General features: G+C 43.7%; 1 protein-coding gene across 3 annotated transcripts in view; it reads right to left on the bottom strand.

Moving 5' to 3' along the window:
• Nucleotides 1-3,916: 3,916 nt before the first annotated feature.
• The window catches only part of cfap99 (cilia and flagella associated protein 99), a 97,849-nt gene continuing 88,706 nt past the window's right edge, over nucleotides 3,917-13,059 (bottom strand). For all 3 annotated transcript variants that reach the window (XM_073047949.1, XM_073047948.1, XM_073047950.1), the window contains 3 exons: nucleotides 10,506-10,717; nucleotides 9,989-10,166; nucleotides 3,917-4,143 (listed from right to left, as the gene is read on the bottom strand). In XM_073047949.1, coding sequence (XP_072904050.1) covers nucleotides 4,042-4,143; nucleotides 9,989-10,166; nucleotides 10,506-10,717 — 492 coding nt within the window. In that variant the 3' untranslated portion in view covers nucleotides 3,917-4,041. The remainder of the gene's footprint in view (nucleotides 4,144-9,988; nucleotides 10,167-10,505; nucleotides 10,718-13,059) is intronic.

Here is a 13,059-nt window from a genome sequence, read left to right on the forward strand (position 1 = left end):
AGTTGGCAAGAAATAACAGATTGTACGGTGTGTAAAATTATTAAGAAAGTATATTTACAAATTTCAGCTTCATTGAACAGTTTGTAGGACAAAGAAAAGGGTGCATTACATTTAAAACCAGCCTAAGTGTGCACATTAGCTCATCTTGAAGTTGTCTTTTTACTCAGGTTCTGAACCCATGGTCTGTGTGAAAGCACACACCACATTCTGAACTTCGCTCAAGATCCATCTCAAACAAATGGGCAATCTCTTGGGAGTATTCCTCTTTGGAGCCATTCATCTGCACAAAGCACCTTGTGCAATGCGGATGCTCCTTCTTACGGTATCTTCAGCCATCTTCCCTCATGTCCTCTCCGCAGCCCTCGCCAAACAAAAAACACCCGGGAACCACACTGTTCATCACAAATCTCCCTCTGCCGTGCTCTCTCGAACTTTCTCCCAATTACACTGGCCTGATTGGCTGACACAACATTCCTGTTGAACATCATAGCCTCTTTTAGCTGAAACCAAACATTCCAAAAGCAAAACACACTGCTTTTACAGAACTGTTAAAATGAAACTCTTACCAAACTGCAGTAAAAATCTTAACCAGGGCATTACACACAGCACAAGGCACATACAGCACATATAAAATAGTCTCACAGAAAAAGGATAGTCCAAGTCCCAGAGTCCATGAACGTTGCAGCAGTCGGCAGTTGAACATGATATAGCTTGTCTTCCACTAAGCGAATACTGGAGGGCAGCATTGACACCAGCCAGGACACCACGCCACGCCAACTCCCACGCCTCTCTCTTAGACGACTGCAAACAGATGACACTGCGGCCTGAGGCCCAGTCCTTTTTACAACCAAGGCCACTCACCAGTAAACCAGTGAATTGAACTTGCAGCATTCCACATTAACAATGACAAACAGGGTCTTGTGATCACAAGGAAAGTGGCTGAGACAATCACTTGCTGTTCGGCTGCACGCTACCTACACGCAGCAACCCTGACGTGCCTCTGTTGCAGGCACCACTTCCAGCTCCTTCAGTTTCTCTGCCAACAACAACTTGCGGGTACTTAAAGCTCTAAATGTCCATCCAGGTCTTGCGATCATAAAAAATACGCTTCAAAAAGCCAATAAAACTTTTGGTTGGCCCCATAGAAGCTGTTAAATCCAAGTGCACTGCTGCCTTATTGCTGGTGTTGCCAGGAGTTGGACAGGTACGTGAATACAGGCCAAGTGCTGGCAAATGGAATTGGCTTGGAGGGATTGGACGGCTAGATGCAGGAAGATTGTTTCCGATGTTGGGGAAGTCCAGAACAAGGGGTCACAGTTTAAGGATAATGGGGAAGCCTTTTAGGACCGAGATGAGGAGAAACTCCTTCACACAGAGACTGGTGAATCTGTGGAATTCTCTGCCACAGGGAAACAGTTGAGGCCGGTTCATTGGCTATATTTAAGAGGAAGTTAGATATGGCCCTTGTGGCTGAAGGGATCGGGGGTATGGAGAGAAAGCAGGTACAGGGTTCTGAGTTGGATGATCAGCCATGATCATACTGAATGGTGGTGCAGGCTTGAAGGGCCGAATAGCCTATCCTGCACCTATTTTCTATGTTTCTATGTTGGTAGATGGGCTGAAGGGCCTGTTTCTGCGCTCTGTGAGGAAATCTTTGGAGCTTTTCCACCTTGTTATCTCTTGGCTGAGGGGGTTTGAAATCAGTGTCTGTTCTTGGAGGCTGGTGCTTGTCGTATACATTAAGTGATCTGACCCACACATTGCCATTCACTGTTGTTGAGGAAATCTCAGGTGGTGATGAGGTGGCACCCAGGAGCGATTGACTGGTTGAGTGGCGTCACAACGAAAACCTCGCCGTCCCTTCAGGAGAGGGTAATCGCGAGAACACACACCAGTCAGTGAGCAGCTTCAAGTTGATGGACATCAGCATCTCAGAGGATCTGTCCTGGGCCCAACATATTGATGCAGTGACAGAGGAAGCACACCACTGGCATTAGGAGTTTGAGAAGATTTAATGTGTTACCAGAGAGAGTTGCGAATTTCTACAGCTGTACCATGGAGAGCAATCCTACTAGTTGCATCGTAGCCTGGAATGAAGGCTCCATTGCAGAGGACTGCAAGGGGCTGCTGAGGGTTGTAAACTCAGCCAGCTTCAGCACTGGCACAACACAACCCTCAGCACCGTCCAGGACATCTTCAAAAAGGCAATGCCTCGAGAAGATGACATCCTTCTCAGTATCCAGGACATGTCCTCTTCTTATCACTACCATTAGGGAGGAGGTACAGGAGCATGAGAGATTCTTTGGCTCTACCATCAGATAGGCGTGGCACAGTAGTGTAGTAGTTAGCAACCAGCGACCAAGGTTCAATTCCTGCCCCTGCCTGTAAGGAGTTCGTACGTTCTCTCTGTGACTGCACGTGTTTCTTCCAGGTGTTCCAGTTTCCTCCCACAGTCCAAAGACGTACCAGTTGGCAGGTTAATTGGACGTTGCAAATTGTCCAGTGATTAGGCAAGGGTTAAATTGGGGTATTGCTGGGTGGCGTACTCAAACGGCCAGAAGGGCCTATTCAATGCTGTATCTCAATAAATAAATTTCTGAACAGTCCATGATTTGTTCTCGTATTTGATCTTTATGTCCTGCATAGTATGGCTGTCATAAAAAATTTCATGTGATGTAAGTTACTGATAATAAATTTTATTCTGATTTATTGTTAGAAATGTTGGTTAATAAATTGAGTCTGCTTGTTAATTTTATACATTGATAGATATTCTTTAGTATTCAAGGGGTTAATTCACATTTGGGGTTCTAGCATGCAAAACTTCCTTTCCATTTTATATAAATAAAACAGAGAAATGGAGAGGAGGAAGAGGTGGGGCTGGTGGCTGTAACATGCCTCTTCCTGTTTTTTTTAAATGTAAATAAAACAAACAAGGAGAAAACACAAAATGCTGGAGGAATTCAGCAGGTCTGGCAGCATCTACGGAAGTATATAAACAGTCAACATTTTGGCCGAGTGCCTTCTTCTTCATCTCTATCTTTTCCACCTTCCCCCTCAATTTATCTCACAACACTTTGAACTCCTTCCCCTTCCCCCACCTCCTTATCCTGGCTTCTGCCCCCTTCCGTTCCAATCCTGATGAAGGGTCTCAGCCTTATTCTCCTCCATGGATGCTGCCTGATCTGCTGAGTTACTCCAGCATTTTGTGTGTGTTACTCTGGATTTCCAGCATCTACAGAATTTCTTATGTCCATGACATCAGTACTCATTCCCCTCAGCTTTGTAGACCCAGTATCTGTCACTTGACTGAACACAGATGCAAAACATTTATTCAAGAGTTCCCCCATCTCTTTGATCACGCTGATATTCCCTTTTGGTTTTTGTGTAGCTATGGAAGCTCTTGGGATTCTCTTTCACCTTGTCTGCCAGAGCAACCTCGTGTCCCCTTTTCGCCCACCTGTTTTCACTCTGAGGACCTCGCTTTCATTTCTTGCACTCCTCAAGCTCCTCATTTGATCCGAGCTGCCTATATGTGATACGTGCCACCTCCTTTTCCATAAACATGGCCTCAGTATCCCTCGAAAACCAAAGTTCCCTGAACCTGTTAGCCTTGCCTTTTATCCTCATTCCTTATGCACAAATTCTGTACTCTCAACATTTCACTTTTTGAGGACTTCCTACTTACCAAGCATCCCTTTTACAGAAAACAACCTGCCCCAATCCATGCCCGCCAGATCCTTTCTGATGCCATCAAGATTAGAATCTCAACCCAAGGGCCAAATCAATCCTTCTCCATTGTTACCTTTAAACCAGTGAAATAATGATTGCAAGTGTTCGGTGATAGTTTCAATTTTTTTAAGGAAGCATTAGAATGAGATAGAAATTTTTTGAAAGCATGATTACTTTTATTGGGAATATCATTACTTCTCGAGATAATTAATTAACCTTGCTTCTTTAAAAATACCATTGGATTTAGTTTGCAGGGCTTGACTTTTTAAGGTAAATGTCTTCTATCTCCTCAATCCACAAAACTCCACGTAACTAGGATGCTTTCTGACTCACTTCTGCGCGAAGGGTAAGCAGCTGGACCTTGCGTTCGCGGCTGTCCTCCAGGTTCCGCCACCAACGTTCTTCAGTTGCTCTCTAAAGCGAATTATTTACAAACATTTCAGATTCAGATTTCAGATCACATGTACCGTTGTGTATTTCATATTTCAGTTATATTTGAGTAATCATATATATATATAGTTCATTTAAGTAGTTAATTACAGGTTATATGTAAAAATACTTTAATTGCACACATCATCATGCCTCCACATGATGCAATCGGGCCTCACTAAAGTAAGGACGAAGTAGACCTGCATTTCAGTCTCCCATCTTCATTTGACTTAATTTACTGTTTTGAAGTTACTAAACATAACATACACATTGAAGCACGCAGTGAAATGGGTTATTTGTGTTAACAATCAGCAGATTCAGATTTATTTATTTACCACACGGACACTGCTGTGTTAACAACCAACACACCCAAGGATGTGCTGTGGGCGGCCACATACTCCAGCGCCAACACTGCAAGCCCACAGCACTTGGAAGAACAGAACAAGCAACAAAACAACAACAGATAAACAAAACCTGTTTCATCCCAGATTCCTCCTGATTCCCTTTTGGTTTGTTAGTGGATCTCTTAGACCATAGGACCAGACTGTAAGATATAGGAGTTACCTGGTGACTGTAACTTGCCCCAAGTGGGTAGGGAAGTGTTAAAAGGTAGAGACAGTTGAGCAGTGGGTTGTATGGGGTGTCCGGGGAGAGGTAGCACCTCCGGTGAAGGGGCTTGTCATGTCCACTCCAGGGCAGCTCACTCACCCTTGGTCCCCACTGGACACTCAGCTCTCACCAGTGGTTTCAAGTAGCTGTTTGCATGTACTCTGCTTTGACAGGCGGGCTCAAACAGATGCGAGTAGCCTCATACCCTGGTGAGACAGGGACATGCCTGTCTGAGCATGTGAGGCAAGCTCTGGTGGACTGGGTTCTGCAATGCTCCATGGAGAGTGAAGGGCATGATGAGACAGAAGAGGTCAAGGAAGACCCCAGTTGGGACGACTGCTCATACCAGGCCCAGATTTCTGAGGTCAGGAGAGAGAAACTGCCCTGTGCAACGGCTTTTCCACTTTAACAACTCTCCTGCACAGATTTCTTGTCATTGATGGAAACCACTAGTTGAGGGGAATGTGGGGAGACTCAAATAGGATGGTGTCAATGCACATGGTGGCTATCGCAATCTCTGAGGTGTTGAGAATGAGAAATACAACTGCAACAACCAAAAATATTATAGATCTCCAAATAAAAACAAAATGAAAATGTAGTAAAGGGGTTATCCCTTGTTGAGTGGAGACCATGGTAGAGATGTTGCAGTTTTGCAAGGAATTACTGGTGAATGAGTGATAGGAAGTTGAATGATCCTCATTTAGAATTTTGCTTTTTTAATTTTAAAATAATAAAGTATCCCTTAAGTCTTGACAGCTTTGTATTTCATTCCTCGCAACACAGGAAGCAGCCAATCACCCCAGTCTACACTGGGTCTCAGAGCAATCTCACTCCCCTCTCTCTCACATATCCACAAACACTACCTGATTCTCCTAACACCAGGTACAACTTTACAGTGAGCTCAAAGTTCCCGCACAATGACTCTCTCTGCGGCCAGGCATTTTTATGTAAAGCACATTGGATGGAGGATGTGCAGTGTGAAATCCAGACACTAGATGGTGCCATTGAACGCCTGGAGGAACTCAGTGGACCAAGCAGCATCTGTGAGAGGGGGTAGGGGAGGAATTTTCAGTATTTCAGCCGGAAGCCTGCAACAGGCTTGCATCCGGAAGCTGCAGCCTCTGTTGCATCTGCTCCAAGTGGTAAAGGATATGAGCTTTCCCTGACCAAAGGTATGAGCAACTTGGGATTTAAAAGTAATCCCAGCTCCTGGTGTGAACACTTAAAGATTAAAGATCTTAAATCTCTGGTTGTTCACGTTTTTTAAAACAATTACCTTTATTTGTCGGAATCAGAATCAGGTTTATTATTACCGGCATGTGTTGTTGTGGTAAACTACATATACCTGTCTGGACACGCCCCTCTGCTGACCGCTCCTGTGGCTCCTCCCACAGACCCTGCTGACCGCACCTGTGGCTCCTCCCACAGACCCCTGCTGACTGCTCCTGTGGCTCCTCCCACAGACCCCCGCTGACTGCTCCTGTGGCTCCTCCCACAGACCCCCGCTGACTGCTCCTGTGGCTCCTCCCACAGACCTCTGCTGACCGCTCCTGTGGCTCCTCCCACAGACCCCCACTGACTGCTCCTGTGGCTCCTCCCACAGACCCCCTGCTGACTGCTCCTGTGGCTCCTCCCACAGACCCCTGCTGACTGCTCCTGTGGCTCCTCCCACAGACCCCTGCTGACTGCTCCTGTGGCTCCTCCCACAGACCCCCGCTGACTGCTCCTGTGGCTCCTCCCACAGACCCCTGCTGACTGCTCCTGTGGCTCCTCCCACAGACCCCTGTATAAAGGCGATTGGAGGCACTGCTCCTCCCTCAGTCTCCGAGATGCTGTGCTCCGTTTTGCTGCTAATAAAAGCCTATCGTTCGCCTCCCGTCTCCGAGAGTTATTGATGATGCATCAATCGTGAAATTTGTTAACTTAGTAGCAGCAGTTCAATGCAATACATAATATAGAGGAAATAAATAAATCAATTACAGTATATGTATATTGAATAGATTAAAATTGTGCAAAAACAGAAATAATATATATTTAAAAAGTGAGGTAGTGTTCACAGGTTCAATGTCCATTTATGAATCAGATGGCAGAAGGGAAGAAGCTGTTCCTGAATTGCTGAGTGTGTGCCTTCAGGCTTCTGTATGGCCTTCCCGATGGTAACAGTGAGAAAAGGGCATGCCCTCCCTGGGTGCTGGAGGTCCTTAATAATGGACGCTGTCTTTCTGAGACACCGCTCCTTGAAAATATCCTGGGTACTTTGTTAGCTCGTACCTAAGATGGAGCCGTCTAAATTTATGACCCTCTGCCGCCTCTTTCGGTCCTGTGCAGAAGCACCCCCACCCCCCACAATACCAGACAGTGATGCAGCCTTTCACAATGCTCTCCCCGGTACAACTATAGAAGTTTTTGAGTGTTTTTGTTGACATGCCAAATCTCTTCAAACTCCTAACGAAGTACAGTCACTGTCTTGCCTTCTTTATAGCTACATCTATATGTTGGGACAAGGTTAGATCCTCTGAGATCTTGACACCAAGGAACTTGAAGCTGCTCACTCTCTCCACTTCTGATCCCTTTATGAGGATTGGTATGTGTTCCTTCTTCTTACCCTTCCTGAAGTCTACAATCAGCTCTTCTGTCTTACTGACGTTGAGTGCAGGGTTGTTGCTGCGACACCACTCCAATAGTTGGTATATCTCACTGCTGTATGCCCTCTCATCTCCATCTGAGACTCTACCAACAATGGTTGTATTATCAGCAAATATATAGATGCCCAATGCCATTTGGCTTTACAATTCAACCGCCAGGGGAAAGATATGTTAAAGTGCCGGGGTTATGACTGAGCTTAAGTTACCATTCAATGTATTTTAGTAAACTATTTAAGAACTTTTTAAAAGCTATTTATTAATGCTTTTTTTTGAGAGGGTGATTTTAGATGCATATCATATTTATACTGAGTTAAGTATTGTATGTAATTAGTTTTTGATACAATAAGTGTATGGGACATTGGAAAAATGTTGAATTTCCCCATGGGAATGAATAAAGTATCTATCTATCTATCTATCTATCTATCTATCTATTTGAGCTATGCCTAGCTACACAGTCATGTGTATATAGAGAGTAGAGCAGTGGGAAAGCACACACCCCTGAGGTGCACCAGTGTTGATCGTCAGCGAGGAGAGGATATTATCACCAATCCACACAGATTGTGGTCTTCTGGTTAGGAAGTTGAGGATCCAATTGCAGAGGGAGGTACAGAGGCCCAGGTTTGGCAACTTCTCAATCTGGATTGTGGGAATGATGGTATTAAATGCTGAGCTATCATTAATGAACAGCATCCTGACATAGGTGTTTGCATTGTCCAGGTGTTCTAAGGCTGTATGAAATGCTATTGAGACTGCATCTGCTGTTGACCAGTTGTGGCAATAGTCAAATTGAAATGGGTCCAGGTCCTTGCTGAGGGAAGAGTTCAGTCTAGTCATAACCAACCTCTCTAAACATTTCATCACTGTAAATATACATCATAATATCAAATCATACAGTAAACTGCATCATTTGAGTCAATGCTCAACATAGTCCGAGGATGTGCTGGGGACTGCTCGCAAGTGTTGACATGATTCTCATGTGCACAACTTACTAACCCTAATCCGTACATCTGTGGACTGTGGGAGGAAACTGGAGCACCCAGAGGAGACCCACGCAGACACAGGGGGAACGTACAAACTCCTTGCAGACAGTGGGAGGGAATTGAACCTCAAACAGCGATTGCTGGCATTGTAAAGCAATGTGCTAACCACGACACAAAAACCCTAGGCTGATCACAGGACAATTTACAATGACCAGTTAACCTTCTCACTGGTGCTGCATGTCTTTGGACTGTGGGAGGAGACCCACATGACCACGGGGAGAACAGACAGGAACTGAACCCTGATCGATAATTGCTGGCGCTGTGAGACAATTGTGCTAATTGCTGTGCTACAGATAATGTGCAGTGCTGGTAGATGATGTCACACTGGTCTTAAAGGTGCTAAATAGGTGACAATAGCAGTCCTGCTGAAGGGATTTGGCCCAAAATGTCGACTGTACTTTTTTTCCGTAGATGCTGCCTGGCCTGCTGAGTTCCTCCAGCATTTTGTGTGTGTGACAATAGCACACAGTTTACCTGTGATTTCAATTGCTTTTTTTTTAATGTACAAAATAGAATTGTATTAATCTGGGAATTTGGCAGGCACATATCAATAAGATTGAAAGAATGCAGGGAATTACTAGGATGTTGCCAGGATGAAGTGACCTGAATTATAGGGAAAGGTTAAATCTGTTAGGGATGTTTTCCCTGGTGCATAGGAGAGATTTGATCGAGGTATACAGAATTATGAGGGCTATAGATGGGGTAAATGCAAGCAGACTTTTTCCACTGAGATTGGGTCAGACTACAGGTCACAGTTTGGGGAACTTGAGGGGAACCTCTTTATTCAGAGGGTGGTGAGAGTGTGGAATGAGTCGCCAGCACAAGTGGTGAATGTGGGTTCAATTGCAACACAAGAGAAATTGGGTACATGGATGGGAGGGGTATGGAGGGCTATCATGCAGGTGTGTGTTGATGGGACTAGGCAGAATAATAGTTTGGCACAGACTAGATGGGCCAAAGGGTCTGTTTCTGTGCTTGAGTACTCTGTGATTCTATGTCCCTTTCTGGATTTATGCCACAGCCATCATTTTATATCTGACAGACAGATCGAGGCCAGGAGGCTAAAACTCGCCTACTCCCATGTGGTCCTGAAACTTTTGAAGGAAGCTAAGTAGCAAGAAAAATACCTTGGAAAAAAAATCCAAGAAAGTACAATAGTGACTTAACAATTACCTCTGCGTGGGAAGGAGGTGATAAATTGGACATGGGGTGAGCTGACATCCATCAGCTAGGAGGATAGGCACAGACAAGTTAATGAATTAGGAACTCTCCAAAACTCATGTATAGCTGAAGGCAGCAAGGATTGAGAAGAATGGGGGAAAAAAGCTCATGGAATTCTTCACGATCTTAAGGGAAGGAACAAGAAAGTTTTGAATCTTTATAAAATGTCAAATTTTTGCTTGAAATCTGGGCTTGAAACATGAGATCTCTCTTCACCCTTCGGTGTCCTGAATTTCAAAAAAGATGTTACAATTAAACTTCTGAACAAATCCCTTGCCTGTGGTTATTTGTAGAGAATCACAGTAATGTGCATACCCTCTCTGAAGCCCTGGGGCCTTGAACTCTTTGCAGATTTTCCTGTGTCTTCTCCTTGTGCATTTTTATCAATTGATGATGTTCCTTTTTCTTTTCTTCCAGTTTATTCCGAAGCTCAACCAACTGCTGGTTACCTGAGATAAGTTTGGAGAACTTGAGTTTCTTCAACTCCTCCTCTCTGTGTTTAAAAAAAAGAATTAGAATCAAAATCAGGTTTATTATCACTGGCACGTGTTGTGAAATTTGTTATTTTGCAGCAGCAGTACATTGCAAATACATAAAGTATTTATTTAATTATTGATTGATTGATTGACATATAGTGTGGAAAGGCCCCATCTGGCCCTTCAGGCTGAGCCAACCTAAAATTAAAATATGAAAGAAAATTGGTGGGGTAAGGGCTAGATTAATCTTAGAGTAAGTTAAAAAGTTGGCACAACATTTGGGCTGAAGGGCCTGTCTTGTCCTGTGCTGTGATGTTCTATGTTCTAAACCTGGACATGGATTTGAACACACATACCTGTGCCTGAGAGCTGCTTGTTTGCTCAGGGCTTCTCTGTTCAAGGAGATCTGTTCCAGTTTATCCAGAAGGAGCTGCTCCTTTTCTTGTCTTTCATTAATAATCCGGTCTCGTTTCTCCTCTTCTTCCTTAACCTGAGCCTCCTTCAGTAAGCCCAAGCGCTCTCGTAACTCCAGTAATGACATCTCATCCAAAAGGTCATGACCTGCTGGCTGTGGTTCAATAACATGGCTTCCATTGAACACATTTACATGCATCGAATATTGAGCACATTTACATGACGGCCTTCTCCCCGTAACACGATGCCCTTATTAACCAAGAATCTATCAAACTCCGCTTGAACTATACCCAATGACGTGGCCTCCACAGCCATCTGTGACAATGAGTTCCACACATTTCATCTGACTGTAAGACATTGGAGAAGAATTAGGCCATTCATCCCAGTGAATCTGCACTGCAATTCGATCATGGGTGATTTATTTTCCGTCTCAACCCCATCCTCCTCCTTCCTCCTCATCACTTTTGACTCTTACTAATCAAGAATCTATCAACCTCTTCTTTAAATATTCCTAATGATGTGGCCTCCACAGCCATCCGTGGCAATGAATTCCACAGATTCAAAACCCTCTGGTTAAAGAAATTCCTCCTCATATCTGTTCTAAAGGGATATCCTTTTATTCCAAGCCTGCGCCCTCTGGCCCAAACTCTCCATAAGAAAACATATCCATTCTATCTAGGCCTTTCAATATTCTGTACTTTTCAATGAGATGGCACCTCACTTTCCTGAACCTCAGTGAGTACAGGCCCAGAGCCATCAAATGCTCCTAATACATTATCCCATTCATTCCCAGAATGATTCATGTAAACCTCCTCTGGACCATCTCCAATGCCAACACACTTTTTCTTTGATTTGGGGCCCAAAACTGCTCACAATACTCCAAATGTGGTCTGACTTATAAAGTCACAGCATTAGATCCTTGCTTTTATATTCCAGTCCTCTTGAAATGAATGCAAACATTGCACTTGCCTTCATAGTCAGCGGGAGAACATGCAGGCAGACAGGACCAAGAGACTTGTTTCCACAAATTGTAGAGCATTGGGTGAAATCACAAGGAAATATCAAATATTTTATAGCAAGTTACAGAAAAAAGTCTTTCCCTCAAAAAAAATGATGGTCTTATTCAACTTTGACCCTAGGTAAATCAAACTGGTCCTTTATATAGTTGCTCAGTGATATCACTGCATTTAAAGCTGAACTAATTCCACAGCAATCTGCTTCCACAGTTTTGCTAAATGACTGTGTTCTAGGCTGTGAAGATAAACATTGCACCCAATCCTTCCTTAAACCAAGAAAAGCTTGCTTCAGAATGAAGTCTATGCAAAGATCCAAAGATTTAAAGATTAGCTTTATAAACACAAGAGATTCTGCAGATGCTGGAAATCCAGAGTAACACGCAGAACATGCTGGACCCTGATGAAGAGTTTAGGCCAGAAATATCGATTCTCTACGCCTTTCCATTGATACCATCTGACCTGAAGATTAGCTTTATTTGTCAAATAAAGTGAAGTGCGTCATTTGCCTCAAGGACCAACACAGTCAGTCCCAAGGATGTACTGGAGGCAGTCGGTAGCTTCCAGCACCGATGTAGCATGCCCACAGCTTACCCGTGAGACTCTGGGATGCGGGAGGAAACTCACGTGGTCATGGGGAGAACGTACAAACTGCTGGTGAAAAGTTGTGCAGATATGATTTACTGGCATGGTCAACTCACTTCTTCCATGCTGAATCTAACTTTTCTCTTTTCAAAGTTCAAAGTAAATTTATTATCGAAGTACATATATGTCACCATATAAAATTCTGAGACTCATTTACTTGTGAGCATTCACAGTCAATACAAAGAATTAAAGTAGAATATATGAAAAATTACACACAACCAATGTGTAAAATACTACCAATTAAAGAAATATAAAAACAAAAACAAAATAATAAATAAATAATATTAAGAACATGAGTTGTAGAGTCCTTGAAAGTGAGTCCATAGGTCATGGAATCAGTTCAGTGTTGGGGTGAGTGAAGTTATCCCCTCTGGTTCAGGAGCCTGATAGTTGAGGCATAATGACTGTTCCTGAAGCTGGTGATGTGGAAATATAACCCATTCATCCTTTTTAAATGCTCACTTTCCTTCCACACCACTCAAACAATCCTTGATTGTTTATTTCCCTCTATAGGTGCTGCCAGACCTGCTGAGTTCCTCCAGCATTTTGTGTATGTTGCTCAAGATTTCCAGTGTCTGTTGAATCCCTTGTGGTAATGTTAATACCCTATGATTTCAGTCAAAAGGGATTTACTGCCCAACTTTCAGAAATACATCATAGAAAGCAGCCTGTCTGAATACATCACAGCCTGAAATGGCCACTATTCGGCCCAAGACTGCGGGAAATTGCAGTGAGTTCTGAACACGGCCATCACAAGAAGTAGACTCCTCTCCATGGAGTCTGCCTACATTTCCTGCTGCCTCAGGAAAGCAGAAAACATAATCAAGGACCTCTCCCA

This window comes from Hemitrygon akajei, chromosome 6 (genome assembly GCF_048418815.1).
Source record: "Hemitrygon akajei chromosome 6, sHemAka1.3, whole genome shotgun sequence".
In the NCBI taxonomy this organism is placed as follows: Eukaryota; Metazoa; Chordata; class Chondrichthyes; order Myliobatiformes; family Dasyatidae; genus Hemitrygon; species Hemitrygon akajei.